Genomic DNA, 18125 nt, shown 5'->3' with positions numbered 1-18125 from the left:
GGGTTATGCATTAGAGACAGCTGCATTCACGTTAAATAGGGTACCATCTAAATCCGTTGAGACGACATCTGATGAACTGTGGTTTGGCAAGAAACCAAAGTTGTTGTTTCTTAAAGTTTGGGGTTGCAATGCTTATGTGAAAAGGTTTCATCCTGATAAGCTCAAACCCAAATCGGAGAAATGTGTCTTCATAGGATACCCAAAGGAGACAGTTGGGTACACCTTCTATCACAGATCCGAAGGCAAGAAGAATGGATCCTTTCTAAAGAAGGAGTTTCTCTCGAAAGAAGTGAGTGGGAGGAAAGTAGAACTTGATGAGGTAACTGTACCTCATCGCTTATTGGAAAGTAGTTCATCACAGAAACCGGTTCCTATGACACCTACACCAATTAGTGAGGAAGTTAATGATGATGATCATGAAACTTCAGATCAAGTTGTTACTGAACCTCGTAGGTCAACCAGAGTAAGATCCGCACCAGAGTGGTAAAGTAATCCTGTTCTGGAGGTTGTGTTACTAGACCATGACGAACCTACGAACTATGAAGAAGCGATGGTGAGCCCAGATTCCGCAAAATGGCTTGAGGCCATGAAATCTGAGATGGGATCCATGTATGAGAACAAAGTATGGACTTTGATTGACTTGCCCAATGATCGGCGAGCCATAAAAAAAATAGATGGATCTTCAAGAGGAAGACGGACGCTGATAGTAGTGTTACTATCTACAAAGCTAGAATTGTCGCAAAAGGTTTTCGACAAGTTTAAGGTGTTGACTACGATGAGAGTTTCTCACTCGTATCTATGCTTAAGTCTGTCCGAATCATGTTAGCAATTGCCACATTTTATGAAATCTGGCAAATGGATAAACAAAACTACATTCCTTAATGGATTTATTAAAGAAGAGTTGTATATGATGCAACCAGAAGGTTTTGTCAATCCTAAAGGCGCTAACAAAATATGCAATCTCCAGCAATCCATCTATGGACTGGTGCAAGTATCTCGGAGTTGGAATATACGCTTTGATAAGTTGATCAAAGGATATAGTTTTATACAGACTTGCGGTGAAGCCTGTATTTACAAGAAAGTGAGTGGGAGCACTGCAACATTTCTGATAAGTATATGTGAATGACATATTGTTGATAGGAAATAATGTAGAATTATTCCGCAAAGCATAAAGGAGTGTTTGAAAGGAGTTTTTCAAAGAAAGACCTCGGTGAAGCTGCTTACATATTGAGCATCAAGATCTATAGAGATAGATCAAGACGCTTGATAAGTTTTTTCAATGAGTACATACCTTAACAAGATTTTGAAGTGGTTCAAAATGGAACGGTCAAAGAAACAGTTTCTTGCCTGTGTTACATGGTGTGAAATTGAGTAAGACTCAAAGCCCGACCACGACAGAAGATAGAAAAAGAATGAAAGTCATTCCCTATGCCTCGGCCATAGGTTCTATAATGTATGCCATTCTGTGTACCAGATCTATTGTATACCCTACACTGATTTTGGCAAGGGAGTACAATAGTGATCTAGGAGTAGATCACTGGACAGCGGTCAAAATTATCCTTAGTGGAATAAGGATATGTTTCTCGATTATGGAAGTGACAAAAGGTTCGTCGTAAAGGGTTACGTCGATGCAAGTTTTGACACTAATCTAGATGACTCTAAGTCTCGGTCTAGATACATATTGAAAGTGGGAGCAATTAGCTAGAGTAGCTCCGTGCAGAGCATTGTAGACATAGAAATTTGCAAAATACTTACGGATCTGAATGTAACAGACCCGTTGACTAAAATTATCTCACAAGCAAAACATGATCACACCTTAGTACTCTTTGGGTGTTAATCACATAGCGATGTGAACTAGATAACTGACTCTATTAAACCCTTTGGGTGTTGGTCACATGACGATGTGAACTATGGGTGTTAATCACATGGTGATGTGAACTATTGATGTTAAATCACATGGCGATGTGAACTAGATTATTGACTCTACTGTAAGTGGGAGACTGAAGGAAATATGCCCTAGAGGCAATAATAAAGTATTATTTATTTCCTTATATCATGATAAATGTTTATTATTCATGCTAGAATTGTATTAACCGGAAACTTGATACATGTGTGAATACATAGACAAACAGAGTGTCACTAGTATGCCTCTACTTGACTAGCTCGTTGATCAAAGATGGTTATGTTTCCTAGCCATAGACATGAGTTGTCATTTGATTAACGGGATCACATCATTAGGAGAATGATGTGATTGACTTGACCCATTCCGTTAGCTTAGCACTCGATCGTTTAGTATGTTGCTATTGCTTTCTTCATGACTTATACATGTTCCTATGACTATGAGATTATGCAACTCCCGTTTACCGGAGGAACACTTTGTGTGCTACCAAACGTCACAACGTAACTGGGTGATTATAAAGGTGCTCTACAGGTGTCTCCGAAGGTACTTGTTGGGTTGGCGTATTTCGAGATTAGGATTTGTCACTCCGATTGTCGGAGAGGTATCTCTAGGCCCACTCGGTAATGCACATCACTATAAGCCTTGCAAGCATTGCAACTAATGAGCTAGTTGCGGGATGATGTATTACGGAACGAGTAAAGAGAGTTGCCGGTAACGAGATTGAACCAGGTATCGAGATACCGACAATCGAATCTCGGGCAAGTAACATACCGATGACAAAGGGAACAACGTATGTTGTTATGCGGTCTGACCGATAAAGATCTTCGTAGAATATGTGGGAACCAATATGAGCATCCAGGTTCCGCTATTGGTTATTTACCGGAGAGGTGTCTCGGTCATGTCTACATAGTTCTCGAACCCGCTTAACGTTACGATGACGGTTATATTATGAGTTTATGTGTTTTGATGTACCGAAGGAGTTCGGAGTCCCGGATGAGATCGGGGACATGACGAGGAGTCTCGAAATGGACGAGATGTAAAGATCGATATATTGGACGACTATATTCGGACTTCGGAAAGGTTCCGAGTGATTCGGGTATTTTTCGGAGTACCGGAGAGTTACGCGAATTCGTATTGGGCCTTAATGGGCCATACGGGAAAGGAGAGAAAGGCCCCAAAGGGTGGCCGCACCCCTCCCCATGGACTAGTCCTAATTGGACTAGGGAGGGGGGGGGCGCCCCCTTCCTTCTTTCTCCTTCTCCCTTCCCTTCTCCTATTCCAACAAGGAAAGGAGGAGTCCTACTCCCGGTGGGAGTAGGACTCCCCCCCTTGGCGCGCCCTCCTCCTTGGCCGGCGGCCTCCCCCTTGCTCCTTTATATACGGGGGCAGGGGGCACCCCATAGACACCACAATTGATCTATTGATCTCTTAGCCGTGTGCAGTGCCCCCCTCCACCATATTACACCTCGATAATATCGTAGCGGTGCTTAGGCGAAGCCCTGCGTCGGTAGAACATCATCATTGTCACCACGCCGTCGTGCTGACGAAACTCTCCCTCAACACTCGGCTGGATCGGAGTTCGAGGGACGTCATCGAGCTGAACGTGTGCTGAACTCAGAGGTGCCGTGCGTTCGGTACTTGATCGGTCGGATCGTGAAGACGTACGACTACATCAACCGTGTTGTGTTAACGCTTCCGCTATCGGTCTACGAGGGTACGTGGACAACACTCTCCCCTCTCGTTGCTATGCATCACCATGACCTTGCGTGTGCGTAGAATTTTTTTGAAATTACTACGTTCCCCAACAGCGACATATGCCAACGGGTGGCTTATCATTGTGGGAGCCGGTAAGACATCGCCGGTGCCTAGAAACGGGATAAGGCGAAGACATGCACGTCGGCGAATCTTACCCAGGTTCGGGGCTCTCCGTGGAGATAACAACCCTAGTCCTGCTCTGCGGGGTCTCCGCATGATCACTAGATCAACACAAGTAGCTACAAGTGCTCCTTGAGCTGTTTGGCTACAGGAGGAAGAAAGGCAAGGCTAGCTCTCGTCTTCCCTCTACGTGGTGGCTAAAACTATCTTAGAGATCAACCCTTTGCATGGGTGCCCCGGTGGGTTTATATAGGCCCTCCCCCTAGGGGTACAATGGTAATCCGGCTGGGTGCGGGTCCCAGTCGTCAGTGTCTGTGCTCGCCGGCTTCTCCGCCGGCCGTTGGGGCCCGCCGACTGGTGGGTCCCGCTGGCTGCCGGCCTCTTGGCCGACAGGCCGGCCCCACCGCCTGGGGGCCTTGTCGGGGGCTGGTTACTGTTGCCTCGCCCCTGATGATGAGGGCTTTGTCGAGGTAAGCGTGGCTACAGTGCCGCCGCCTGGCGGGCTCTCACTTTAGCCTCACCTCGTCTTGTCTCCTTAATGATGCACATATTTCGAGGGAGGGAGGTAGCCGGCTATGGGGAGCCGGCTACGCCCCAGGCCGACTAGGGGAGGCCGGGCCGCCTTCGAGCGTCTCTCTGGCTGAAGGGGCCCGCCGCCCACGGGCCGTACAGGCGCCTGTCGTGGGTGACGTCGCGGTCAACATGGCTACAGTGCCGCGTGGGACGGGGGATGGCTGACCCGTACGGCGCACTTATGGCCGTGCATGCTCCGGGATTCAGGGGTGGCAGGCTGTACTGCAGCCACGCCCGTCTTATCACCCTTATGTTGGTGCAGGCCTGGTGGGTGCAGTCTTGGCCGGCTTTTGGGAGTCGGCCTTCTTCATGGCCTGCTTCTGGGAGTCGGTCCTCTTAGGGCTGGCTTCCTGGAGTCGGCCATCTCGTAGCTTTCTTCGGGATGGTTTTTTAGGCCGGGTCGCCTTCTGGTAGTCGGCCTTGGGGATAGCCGGCCAAAGGAAGGCGGCCCGTGGCCTGGATGCTTGAAGGCTCGATTGGCCTGGTAATTTTTAAAAGGGACAGGGGGAGTCGGGTATGCTACCCGTGGTCATTTACTCCGACAGAGATTGTTTGCACGTCAAGGGGGACTCCTGAGCATCGCGACTTAGGAGCCTAACTGGTCACGTAGCCCCTCACTCCTTGGTCCATCCTGGTCTCCGGTCGGCCCAATGGTGGTTGAGGTATGCGCGGGGCCAGGCTCTGCCGACGTAGAACATTAATCTACCCTCGCAAACTCTCCCTATATGATGTTTGCGCGTCAAGGGGGACTCCTGAGCATCGCGACTCAGGAGCCTAACTGATCACGTAGCCCCTCACTCCTTGGTCCGTCCTGGTCTCCGGTCGGCCCAATGGCGGTTGAGGTATGCGCGGGGCCGGGCTCTGCCGACGCAGAACGGAAAGCAAATACGAAGGAAAGCACAAAATCTCGAAGCAAATATTACAAACATATTGTCCTCACAATATCAAATGAAAAGTCTAAATGCCTCCTCGAGGCCTGATGCATGTTGCAGGAACAAAACAGGAAACTAGCCGCAGGTCACCCGTGGACACCGCCATCACCTGCAGAAGGTGCTGCACCCGGGGTAGTGATGCCTTCACCTGCACCACCAGCCACAGGGTCGGCGGCATCGCCAAACAAGGGTGAGGAGGCAAAGCCGCGGAACCTCTCCAACAGGGCCTCCACCTGACCTTGCACAGCTGCGGCGGCGGCTTCGCAGTGATCCTCAGCCACAGGCTCCAGCAGCTCATCAAGGCAAGCGTTGGGGTCGCAAAGGTGCAGGTGGCTGAAAACGTGGGTCAATGTAGCTGAAGACAGGACGCGAGCCTCTGCCTCCGCCATAGGACCGACGCCATCAACAACTTCCTCGAGCGCCTTCACTAGGAGAGGAAGCAACTGGGCGGGGCCATCCTCATCAGTGGCCAGCGGCTTCTCTAGGCCGTGATCGTAGAGCGTCTTCAGTGCCTTGCGAGATCTCTCCTCGAGGTCGGCAAAGGCCACGCGGTCTTCGGCCAGGACCCGTGCCTTGGCGTCAAGATCAGCCTCCTTCGCCTTCACCTCCCACTCCAGCTCTTCCAACCGGGTGCGTTCGGCGGCCTGTGTTTTCCCCAACTCCACCAGCTCAGCATCGCGGTTCTTGACGGCGTCCTCCCGGGCCTTCACCTCCTCCTCCTTTGCCAGGCGGCCGCGCGCTTCATCGGCGTGCTTGTCGCGCAGGCTCTGCAACTCGTCCTCCAGCACTTGGCAGCGGTCACGGGCAGCCTTGGCGTCTTTCAGCGCCGTCTCACGATCGGCTGCAGCGTTGGCGGCACTTTGCTTCTCCTTCTCGGAAGCCGCAGCGGCCAAGCTCAGCGTCGCGCGAACCGCCTGGTCGGAGTGAAGCCAGCCAGAGGCCCGCTCCAGGCGCCCGGCCACCAGGCGTGGGTCCGCGCCCAGGAGATCTGCCTGCAACTGGGTCATCTCCAAACGACCGCATTCCAGAACAGTAGCAGAAGCAGAAGAGCCTGGGAGTGGAGGTGCAGCAGTGGGAGGAGGCGACATCGTCACCAGGGCCTGGGAGATCGCGGGTTCCGGAGCAGCTGGGACCACATCAGCCGCACAAGGCGCCATCACTTCTGGAGCCAGCGGGGCCATGGGGGCTGATTCCACATGGCGATCTTCCTCTTGGCCCCGCGAGGATGACCGGGCTGGGGAGATGCGTGCGCTGATGCCTCCTTTCTCCACGGAGGGAGGCACGGCCGCCGCATCCTCCTTCCTGTTCTTCACCGAAGGCGTCGGTCTGATCAACCAAGGGCGAGCATCAGGAAATGACGAGTACAAACAGGGACAAGGTGAAGCTTAAGACACTTACCGATCCACCGCGACATACTTCCTCTTGGGGAGCTTGAAGCCTGACAGCATCGGGACGTGAGGAGCAGGCGTGCGGGTTCCGGTGGCGGCAGGTGGTACGGAGGCAGAACCGGAGCCAGCCCCAGGAGGTGTCAGGACGGAGGCGGCATCGCGAGGCACCAGCGACGACCTACACCTTGTCGGGATGAGGGGCTACTCCCTCTCCTCCTGGCAGGCGTCGGCCTCGGCGTCGTCAGGCAGGGCGCGGAGGATCTCGGCCTTGTTCAGAGGAGAAGTCTCCCCCACCTGTTCGAGAGTCTTCTCCGAGTTCACCTCCTCCTCCTCCCCTCCATGGGACTCGTCTGAGGACACCTCCACCGGCTTCGGAGCTGCAGGAGCTCCTGCGGGTGCCGGTGGCACTAGGCCGCACGCGTCAAAGGTCGGCCTGGAGGCGACAAATTCCTCCCAGTCCTTGCGGAGGAACAGAGGAACGAAGGCGTTAGGCGGGTACTCCTGGTTGTCCCCAACTATGAGGCGCAGGACAGCATCCAATTCGTCGCCAGGAAGGGCCCCGGGCCTCAGGCGGGTCTTGTTCCCTTCTTCTTCAAGCTCCCATAAGGGCCGCGTGCGCGCTTGGAGGGGGGCAACTCGCAGCATCAAGAATTCCCTCAGGAGCATTGCCCCCGTCACATTGGCCGCCTTCGCGGTGCCAGGCTTCAGGTCAATCTGCATCTGCTCCAACACCGTCAACGCCCGCTCATTGGCAAGCTCCGCCTTGGGCCACCCCTTGTTGAGCTGGGGCACCTTCGTCGGCAACACCAGGCGCGGATCGGCGCACTTGGCGTCCATCATGACCCATTTGGATCGGATATTGTCGGCCCTCTTCCAGGTGCTCGAGATCGAGTTGGCCTTGACAGACGAGACGAAGTTGGCGCATCCGGAGAGTGGCCCATCGGTGACCCGAAGGAAGAAGAAGTGGCGCAGAAGCGCCACGGACGGCAGCACGCCCAGGTACGCCTCGCAGTAGTAGGCGAAGATGGACAAGAGGAGGACAGAGTTGGGATGGAGATGCAACGCCAGCATCCCGTAGTGGTCGAGAACCTCATAAAAGAAGACGGAGAAAGGAGGGACCAACTTGACGGCGACACTGCTCGAGAAGGAGGGGAAGCGGAGACGCCCACATCCAATCAACCGCCACTCGTCAACCGAGGCTGCAGGCTTTGGGGGCCCGCGGCGCTCCGTACTTGACACTTTGCTTCGCCGCGAAGCCAAGCCCGAGCGCACCTTGGGCCCGGGGGCTACTGTCGGCGTTCTGGGAACGGGGGTCCCCAGACTTGCCTGCCTGCGGCCCACGGCGTGGCTAAGCCAGCAGGCCGTACGGCCCATCTTCATCAACAAGGCATCCAAGACCCTTGCGAGGGGCCAAGCCTCGCGAGGCGGACGACGCAAGACCTCCTCAGGAGTGGCCTAGCCAGGCGGGCTCGCGAGGAGCGGAGATATCAAGGCGGAGCAAACCTCATGAGGCTCTCGTGACGTGAGCCATGACGATCGACACCAGGCAGGCGCCAGCGCGTGCAGCGTCCTTGTTTCCTCTTTGGTACTAAGAAGGCCAGTGCAGGCGAGGAGTACCGAGGCATCAGGCAAAGGTTGCCACATCGGTGCAACGAGACCGAGACCAGGAGGACGGCAAGACGGAGGTCATCATGGAGCCCAAGACGGCGTCACCACCAGAGCCTTTCGCAGGCGAAGACCACTTTTGTCAGGATAGCTGGTCCTAGCTATCCCCCATCAAATTTGCCCGCCGTTGTTGGCTCCCTTCCTGCTCAATATTGGGGAAGAGGACCAGGGCCTATATAAGTAGAGCTAGCCACCACAGTAGGGGCATCGAGTCCACACCCGCACAAGTTCGACAAGCACAAGAACGGCCCGACCTCAGGAGGCTGCTCTTCCCCTTGTACTATTTGTCATCAGCCCAAGAGGCAATCCACCATCACGCACACTGGAGTAGGGTGTTACACCACAACGGTGGCCCGAACCATTATAAATCTCATGTCTTTCTGTGTTGCGAGTTCGTCGAGTTCGTCTACAAGATCTTAGTGAGCTAGGGCGTGGATCGGTAGGAGGGAGAGACTTCGCGCGCACCCCAGAGTTCGAACCTTAAGGGTTTGCCGGAACCCCACATCCGACAGCTGCAACATCCACGTCTACATGGACGACATCATGGTGAAGACCAAGCAGCACCTCACGCTCCTCGGCGATTTGAAGGAGACCTTCGCCAACCTGTGCGAGTACAAGGTCAAGCTCATCCCAGAAAAATGCATTTTCAGCGTCCCGGCCAGAAAGCTACTCGGCTTCCTCATCTCGGAGCACGGCATTGAGGCGAACCCGGAGAAGATCAAGGCCATCGAGCGCATGCGCAAGCCGGCTCGGCTGCGCGATATCTAGAAATTCACCGGCTGCTTGGCCTCGGTCAGCCGGTTTCTCAGCCGGCTGGGCGAGAGGGACCTGCCCCTGTATCAGCACATGAAGAAGACGACGCCGTTCGAGTGGAACGACCAGGCGGATGAGGCTTTCCGGGATCCCAAGCGCATGCTCTACACCGCACCAGTCTTGGCCGCACCGGCCGAGAAGGAGCCGCTGTTTCTCTATATCGCCGCAACCTCGCGGTTTGTCAGCATGGTGATGGTGGTTGAGCGACCAGAGAAGGACAAGGTCCAAGCCGTCCAATGTCCTGTCTACTACCTGAGCGAGGTGCTCTCCGCCTCGAAGCAGAACTACCCGCACTATCAGAAGATGTGTTACGGTGTGTACTTCACCGTCAAGAAGCTGAAGCAATACTTCCAAGAGCATGTCATCACCGTGGTCAGCACGGCCCCTCTCGGCGAGATCATCGGGTGCCGGGATGCCTCTGGCCGGGTCGCCATGTGGGCGCTCGAGCTAGCCGGCCACACCATCCTCTACGAGCCCCGCACCACGATCAAGTCCCAGGCTTTGGCCGACTTCCTCGTCGACTAGACCGAGACCCAGTACCTACCACGGCCACCGGATTCGCCGCACTGGCGCATGCAGTTCGACGGCTCGAAGACGCGACTCGGCCTACGAGCCGGCATCGTGTTGTCCTCCCCCAAGGGCGACCGGCTCAAGTATGAAGCCCTTGTGCACGGCCTCCTTCTCGCCAAGGAACTCGGCATCCAGCGCATCCTGTGCTACGGCGACTCGGACCTGGTGGTGCAGCAGTGCTCCGGCGAGTGCGACGCCCACGACTCCAACATGGCAAGCTACCGCTTCCTCGTCCAAAAGCTATCCGGATTCTTCGTGGGCTACGAGCTCCTCCATGTCCCGCGCGCAAAGAATGAGGCGGCCAACACGCTCGCCAAGATCGCCTTGTCCCGGCAGTCCATTCCGTCCGGCGTCTCCCTCGAGCATCTGCACAACCCGTCCGTCAAGCCGTCTCCGGACTCCGAGTCCATCCACGTCCCAACCGACCCGGCCGCGCCTCAACCCGGCCCGGGGACTGCTCCGACCGACCTGGCCGCGCCTCAACCCGGCCCGGGGACTGCTCCGACCGACCCGACCGCGCCTCAACCCGGCCCGGGGACTGCTCCGACCGACCCGGCCGCGCCTCAACCCGGCCCGGGGACTGCTCCGACCTACCCGACCGCGCCTCAACCCGGCCCGGGGACTGCTCCAGCCAACTCGGCGACAACTCAACCCAGCCTAGGGGCCGCTGAACCCGGTTCGGAGGCTGCCACCCCGGAACACGCCGTAATGGCTGTCTTCGCCGGGGTCATGGCATCATCCTGGGCCCTGCCCATCTTGGAGTTCCTGGAGAACGGGGTCCTCCCCATGGACGAGACCGAAGCCCGGAAAGTGCAGTGCCGAGCGTCCGCCTACAGCACATCAACAACGCGCTTGTCAAGCGCAGCTCCACAGGCGTTTTTCAGTGCTGCATCAAGCGGGACAGGGGCATCGAGATCCTCCTCGACATACACCAGGGCGAGTGCGGGCACCACGCCGCTTTGCGCTCCCTAGTGGCCAAAGCTTTCCACCACGTTTTATACTGGCTCACGGGCCTCGAAGACGTGGAGTCACTCGTCCTCAATTGTGAGGGATGCCAGCAATTCAGCAAGCGCAGCCACCAGGCGGCGTCGGCACTCCGGACCATCCCGATCGCCTGGCCCTTCGCGGTCTGGGGACTTGACATTGTGGGGCCCTTCAAGACCGCTCGAGGTGGCATGACACATCTGCTGGTGGCGGTGGACAAGTTCACCAAGTGGATCGAAGCAAGGCCAATCAAGAAGCTGGACGGGCCGATGGCTGTTCTATTCGTCAAGGACATCGCGGTACGCTACGGCATGCCGAACAGCTTCATCACGGACAATGGCACCAACTTCGCCAAGGGCGCGCTCGCGCAGTACTACTCCGTCTCCGGCATCCGCCTCGACCTGGCTTCCGTTGCACATTCGCAGTCCAACGGCGAGCTCGAGCGGGCTAACGGCCTCATCCTATCCGACATCAAGCAGCGACTCGTTGAGCCCCTCATCCGTTCACCCGGCAGTTGGCTTGATGAGTTGCCGGACGCCCTCTGGAGTCTCCGCACCACGCCAAGCAGATCGACTGGGTTCACCCCTTTCTTCCTCGTCTACGAAGCAGAAGCCGTCATCACGACCGACGTCGAGTTCGACTCACCACGTGTCACGATGTACACGGAAGCCGAAGCAAAGGAAGCCCACGAAGACGGCGTCGACCTACTTGAAGAAGCACGTCTCCTAGCGCTCAGTCGCTCAGCCATCTACCAGCAAGGTTTGAGGCATTACCACAGCAAGAAGATCAAGCCCCTCACTTTCCGAGAGGGACACCTCCTCCTCCGGCTCGTCCAAGAGCAGACGGCCAGCACAAGCTGTCCTCCCCTTGGGAGGGCCCTTCATCTTCAGCAAGGCCTTGTGCGACCACAACGCGTACTACCTCATCGACGCCCGCAAGACAAACAAGCGCAAGAGGGACACCACCACCGAAGAAACAACCCGTCCCTTGTTGGCGTTCTGGGAACGGGGGTCCCTAGACTTGCTTGCCTGCGGCCCACAGCGTGGCTAAGCTAGCAGGCCGTACGGCCCATCTTCATCAACAAGGCATCCTAGACCCTCGCGAGTGTCCAAGCCTCGCGAGGCGGACGACGCAATACCTCCTCTGGAATGGCCTAGCCAGGCAGGCTCACGAGGATCAGAGATATCAAGGCGAGGCAAAACCTCACGAGGCCCTCGTGACCTAAGCCATGACGCACAACACCAGGCGCGCGCCAGCGCGCGCAGCATCCTTATTTCCTCTTTGCTGCTAAGGAGGCCAGCGCAGGCGAAGAGTACCGAGGCATCAGGCATAGGTTGCTATATTGGTGCAACAAGACCAAGACCAGGAGGACGGCAAGACGGAGGTCATCATGGAGCCCAAGACGGCGTCACCACCAGAGCTTTTCGCAGGCGAAGACCGCTTTTGTCAGGATAGCTTGTACTAGTTGTCCCCCTTCAAATTTGCCCGCCGTTGTTGGCTCCCTTCCCGCTCATTATTTGGGAAGATGACCAGGGCCTATATAAGTAGAGCTAGCCACCGTAGTAAGGGCATCTCATATTAGCTTGATCCAACTCGGTCGAGAGCCCATCCTAGCCACAAGAACACCTCAACCTCAGGAGGCTGTTCATCCCTTGTACTGTTCATCATCGGCCCCAGAGGCAATCCACCACCACCACACTAGAGTAGGGTATTTTGCCACAACGATGGCCAGAAACAGTATAAACCCCGTGTCTTTCTGTGTTGCGAGTTCGCCGAGTTCGTCCGTGAGATCTTAGCGAGCTAGGGCGTAGATCGGTAGGAGGGAAAGACTTCGCGCGCACCCCAGTGTTCGAACCTTAAGGGTTTGCCGGAACCCCACATCCGACGTTTGGCGCGCCAGGTAGGGGTGCGCCGGAGCTCCTCTCCACCAACTTGCGCTCCTCACCGCCGTTCTTCGCCCCCAGGGACGGTGCCCCGCCATCCACCTCTGCGGCCGACGTCAGCAGCAGGGAGTCTGGGTACCGAGCCATGGCCCCCGCCCTGCGGCGAGTGCAGTGGCCAACCAAGTTCAAGCCAGGGATGCCGCCGCGTTACGACGGCGCGGCAGACCCGGCGCCGTTCCTGCTGGCGTATGAGGAGGCCGTCCTCGAAGCCGGAGGCGATGACAAGATCATGGCCAAGTGGTTCCCCATGGCCCTCGCCGGCGAGCCGTGCGCCTGGCTGCTCAACCTCCCAGGATCAACGGTGACATCCTGGGGGGAACTCCGCGACCTCTTCACCGCTCGCTACGCGGTGCCGGCGCACCACGCACTCGCGACACTGCTGGGCGGCTCTCAAGCACCGCCTTCAAATCGCCACGTCAAACCTTTATTTTGTCAGAATGGGGCAGCCTCCAAGCGCTTGGGGGCTCCGCCGGGTTGGGCTGTGCCGGAGGCCGACCTCACCTTCGGCTCAGAAGACCACCGCGACTCCACTGCCGGCTCGGGGATGCTCCCGATGCTCTGCACTCCCACCATCTGCAACGTGGCCATTACCAAGACCCTCATTGACGGCGGTGCCGGCCTCAACTTGCTCTCCGTAGAAGCCTTCAGCCTTCTCCACGTGCCACCCGAGCGGCTCAACCTCAGCAAGCCCTTTTCGGGAGTGGGTGGTGGAGCTGCCCACTCTCTGGGGCGGATCCGCCTCCCTGTCACCTTCGGAACATGCGACAACTACCGCACTGAGCTGGTGGACTTCGACATCGCACGCATCGGCCTGCCATACAATGCCATCCTCGGGTACCCGGCTCTTGCTCAGTTCATGGCGGCGACTCACCCGGCCTAAGCAGGTGCCGGTCAATGAGGACGGGTCCTCAGGAGCCACCTTCACCATAGGAACCGGCCTTGACCCGGGACAAGAAGAAGCTTTGGTGAGGTTTTTGCACGCGAACAAGGAGATATTTGCGTGGGAGCCCAATCAGCTGGTAGGGGTCCCTAGAGAGGTGATCCGGCATCATCTAAGGGTGTGCCCCAACATACGGCCCATGAAGCAGAGAGCAAGACGGCAGTCCACTGAGAAGCAGGCCTTCATCGTCCAAGAGACGCGCAAGCTAGAGGTGGCAGGTACCATCCGAGAAGTTCGATACACCGAATGGCTGGCGAACCCTGTCGTAGTACCGAAGAAAGGCGGGAAGGAACGGATGTGCGTCGACTTCACCAACCTTAACAAAGCTTGCCCCCAAGATCTGTTCCCACTCCCACGCATCGATCAAATCATCGAATCCACCGCCGAGTGCGACTTGCTATGTTTCCTGGATGCACTCTCAGGATACCACCAAATCAAGATGGCGGTGGAGGATGTGGAGCAGACAGCCTTCCTGACACCATGCGGGGTGTACTGCTACACCTGCATGCCCTTTGGCTGCGCAACGCGGGCGCATCCTTTCAGCAGTTGATGCACATCGCCTTGGGGCAGCAGCTCAGCAGAAACACAGAGGCCTATGTTGATGACATAGTGGTCAAATCTCGCGAGGGGAGGACATTGATTCAAGATTTGGAAGACACCTTCGAGAGCTTGCGCCAAGTGAACTTGAGGCTTAACCCAGAGAAGTGCATGTTTGGCGTCCCCTCCGGCAAGCTACTGGGGTTCCTCGTATCCCACAGGGGGATCGAGCTGAACCTGGAGAAGATCAAGGCCATCGAAAACATGAGCGTACCGCAGACCCTTAAGGAGATGCAGAAGCTAGCAGGGCGGGTGACCGCGTTAGGGCGTTTCATCTCCAAGCTAGGCGAGCGTGCCTTACCCTTCTTTAAGCTCATGAAGAAGAAGGGCCCGTTCGAGTGGACCCCGGAGGCCGACCGGGCCTTCCAAGACTTCAAGAGATACCTCGCCAGCTCCCCGGTGATGGTGGCACCGCGGCCTCTCGAGCCTCAGGTACTCTACCTTGCCGCCACCCCGTACTCCGCCAACGTGGCACTGGTGGCGGTTCGGGAGGAGCGCCAAGACAAGGGTGTGCCGTGTCAAGCAAGAGCTGATGCAACGCAGGGTCAGGAAGGCGCAGCAAAGCCATCTTTGGCAGAAGACCAAGCTTAGCAGGGAAACATCGCAGAAGCTCCTGAGGACGGTCAGGTCTCGGGAAACCCACCACCTTAGGATATGCTCCAATCTCTGTAGGACCCGTGGCTCGACAGTATACCAGCCCTCGTCGAGCACCCGGTGTACTTCGTCAGCACCGTACTGCGGGACGCAAGGGCGCGCTACCCCATGCTGCAAAAGCTCCTGCTCGCACTCTTGGTAGCCTCGCGCAAGCTGCGACACTACTTCCAGGGCCACCCCATCAAGGTCGTCTCAGCCTACCCGTTGGAGTGGGTACTCAGGAGCCCTAACTCAGCCGGAAGGGTCGCTGAGTGGAACATCGAGTTGCAAGCATTCCAGTTGGAGTTCAGCACTACCAGGGTCATCAAGGGGGCCGCGCTCGCTGATTTTGTGGCAGAATGGACAGATGCCCCGACTCTGGAGGAAGGAGAAGACCGGTCCACCTCCCCAGGAAGTGAGGCACCAGATGGCTGGGTCATGTATTTCGATGGCGCCTTCGCGCACCAGGGCGCGGGGGCTGGAGCAGTGCTCATCTCGCCCACTCAGGACAAGCTCTACTGCGCCGTGCAGCTCTGTTTTCGGCATGGCGAGAAGGTTTCCAACAACATCGCAGAATATGAAGGCCTCATAGCCGGCCTGAAGGCTGCGGTGGCTCTAGGGGTGAAGCGCCTCACCGTCAAAGGCGACTCGCAGCTCCTCATCAACTTCTCCAACAAGGTGTACGAGCCGAACGACGAGCACATAAAGGCCTAGCTCGCGGAGGTGCGCAAGATGGAAAAGCAGTTCTCGGGCCTGGAGCTGCAGCACGTGCCCCGGGGAACCAACAAGGAAGCCGACGACATCGCCAGGAGAGCATCCAAGATGCAACCACAAGAGCCCGGTGTCTTCAAAGAGGGGCTCTTCAAGCCATCAGCTACGCCACCTCTTTCAAGCATGACTCAGCCTCGGGAGGAGCTCCCACAGCCCCCGGCCACGGGAGCCCCAGCCTGTGGCCCAACCTCAGGAGCTCGGCTGCTCTTAGCGCTCGAGCCCCAGGAGAAGTGCTGGACCTAGGAATTCAAAGAGTACCCGGTGCACGGGATGCTGCCGGAGAAGGAAGAGGACGCGGAGCTCGTGGCCCGGCAAGCCATGGCATACTGTATCCAAGACGGCGAGTTATACATGAAACGGCCGAACGATGTCACGCTGCACTGCATCTCCAGCGATCAAGGAAGGGAGTTGCTGATCGACATACACGGCGGTGACTGCGGACACCACTTGTCGTCACGGACCCTCGTCGGCAAGGTGTTCCGCAGTGGGTTCTATTGGCCTACAGCACTCAACGACGCAGCCGAGCTGGTGAAGTCCTGTGAAGCTTGCCAATTCCACGCCAAGCAAATCCACCAGCCAGCTCAGGGCCTCCAAACAATCCTGCTCACGTGGCTGTTCGCGGTCTGGGGGCTGGACATCTTAGGCCCGTTCCCTCAGGCACCAGGGGGCTACCATTATCTCTACGTCGCCATCGACAAGTTCACCAAGTGGGCGGAAGTGGAGGCCGTCCGTACCATTCCGGCCGGCTCTGCTGTCAAGTTCATCAAGGGCCTCGTGAGCCGCTTCGGGGTCCCCAACCGCATCACTACAGATAACGGTTTGCAGTTTACTAGCAACCTCTTCAAAACCTACTGTGCTAACCTTGGAACGCATATCTGCTATGCTTCGGTGGCGCACCCCCGGAGTAATGGCCAGGCCGAACGCGCCAACGCGGAGGTCCTGAGGGGCCTCAAGACCAGGACCTTCAAGAAGAAGCTAGAGGCCTGTGGCAGGGGCTGGCACGACGAGGTTCAGTCGGTGCTATGGTCCATCCGCACCACCGCCACCAAGACAACGGGCGAGACTCCATTCTACCTCGTCCACGGAGCTCAAGCAATCCTTCCTCACGAGGTCAAGCATCGCTCCGCACGGGTCCTGGCGTTCAACGAAATGCTGCAGGACGCCATGCGGGGGATGGATCTCGTGCTAGGGGAGGAACACCGTCGCGAAGCTGCATTGAGGGCGGCAAGGTACCAACAGGCGCTGCGGCGATACCACTGCCGCAACATCCGCTCCAGGACGCTCGAGGTGGGCGACCTCGTCCTGAGGCGGGTCCTCTCCAGAGAAGGGCTGCACAAGCTTTTGCCCATGTGGGAGGGCCCACTCAGAGTCGTCCATGTCTCCAGGCCGGGTGCAGCGCGCCTGGAGACGCAGGATGGGACACCCATCCAAAACGCCTGGAACATCCAGCACCTCCGGTAGTTCTATCCATGAAGCAAGGCCCAGAGCCTGAGAAGCAAGGCCCAGAGCCTGAGAAGAAAGGCCCAGAGCCTGTGAAGAAGGCCTGGTGCCTGTGAAGAATCGCTGCCTGTGACACTCTCATGTAATAATGAGTTGAGGCTGTACACGCCCCGGAGTCTCAGGAGCGCCGGCCTCAGGCCCTGGGGCTCCCTCCCACGCCTAGTGGACAGCACTTAGCTCCGCGCTGGTGAGAAGACTTGAATACTAGATTAGGTGCCAGAGGCGGCTTTTCATTTGCTTTCCGTAGTTGGCTCGCTTTTCCTTATTCAAAGTTTGCTCTTGGCGTTCCTTGCTGATTTGATTCCCTTGCCTTCCACTACATTTTTCAGGCTCAAATTCGCTCGTGTTCGCTCTCTCGCATGCCTCACGAGGGGGCTAGGCAGGTGCCCTCGCGGGCATTTTTTCTATTTTCTGCCTTCTCGTGAGCCACCCTCATTCGAGCCCAAAGCAGGCACACCTCTCCTAATCCGTGCCCCTTGGGTACCGCGATACAAAGCGCCAGGACAGGGCCAGGACGAACGACAAATCTTTTAGCACACTTCCTAACGAGTTTTTCGTAGTCCCTGAGCGAAAGCTGTTGGGGAACGTAGTAATTTCAAAAAAATTCCTATGCACACGCAAGATCATGGTGATGCATAGCAACGAGAGGGGAGAGTGTTGTCCACGTACCCTCGTAGACCGAAAGCGGAAGCGTTATCACAACACGGTTGATGTAGTCGTACGTCTTCACAATCCGACCGATCAAGTACCGAATGCACGGCACCTCCGAGTTCAGCACACGTTCTGCTCGATGACGTCCCTCGAACTCCGATCCAGCCGAGTGTTGAGGGAGAGGTTCGTCAGCACGACGGCATGGTGACGATGATGATGCTCTACCGACGCAGGGCTTCGCCTAAGCTCCGCAACGATATTAGAGAGGTGTAATATGGTGCGGGGGGCACCGCATACGGCTAAAATATCGTATATCAATTGTGTGTAGAGGTGCCCCCCTGCCCCCGTATATAAAGGAGCAAGGGGGAGGCCGGCTGCCTTTGGGCGCGC

The 18125-nt window shown here is 56.9% G+C and overlaps 1 protein-coding gene across 1 annotated transcript; it reads left to right on the top strand.

Annotated features, from left to right (window-relative positions):
• The first annotated feature begins 10969 nt into the window (after positions 1-10969).
• On the top strand, positions 10970-17463 carry LOC141043053 (uncharacterized). The gene is made up of 2 exons (XM_073511971.1): positions 10970-11459; positions 17414-17463. The coding sequence occupies exons 1-2, from the start codon at positions 10970-10972 to the stop codon at positions 17461-17463; spliced, it is 540 nt and encodes a 179-aa protein (XP_073368072.1).
• Positions 17464-18125: the final 662 nt, after the last annotated feature.

This window comes from Aegilops tauschii, chromosome 3 (assembly GCF_002575655.3).
Source record: "Aegilops tauschii subsp. strangulata cultivar AL8/78 chromosome 3, Aet v6.0, whole genome shotgun sequence".
Lineage (NCBI taxonomy): Eukaryota > Viridiplantae > Streptophyta > Magnoliopsida > Poales > Poaceae > Aegilops > Aegilops tauschii.
Note: the sequence above shows the minus strand (reverse complement) of the source record. Positions and strands in the feature narration are given on the sequence as shown.

Excerpts from the sequence above, each read along its gene's own strand:
- LOC141043053 (XM_073511971.1), top strand. The coding sequence starts at position 10,970 with ATGGCTGTTCTATTCGTCAAGGACATCGCGGTACGCTACGGCATGCCG. Across the intron at positions 11,460-17,413 it reads CTCAGCCATCTACCAGCAAG|GCTCAAATTCGCTCGTGTTC; the intron begins GTTTGAGGCATT and ends TACATTTTTCAG.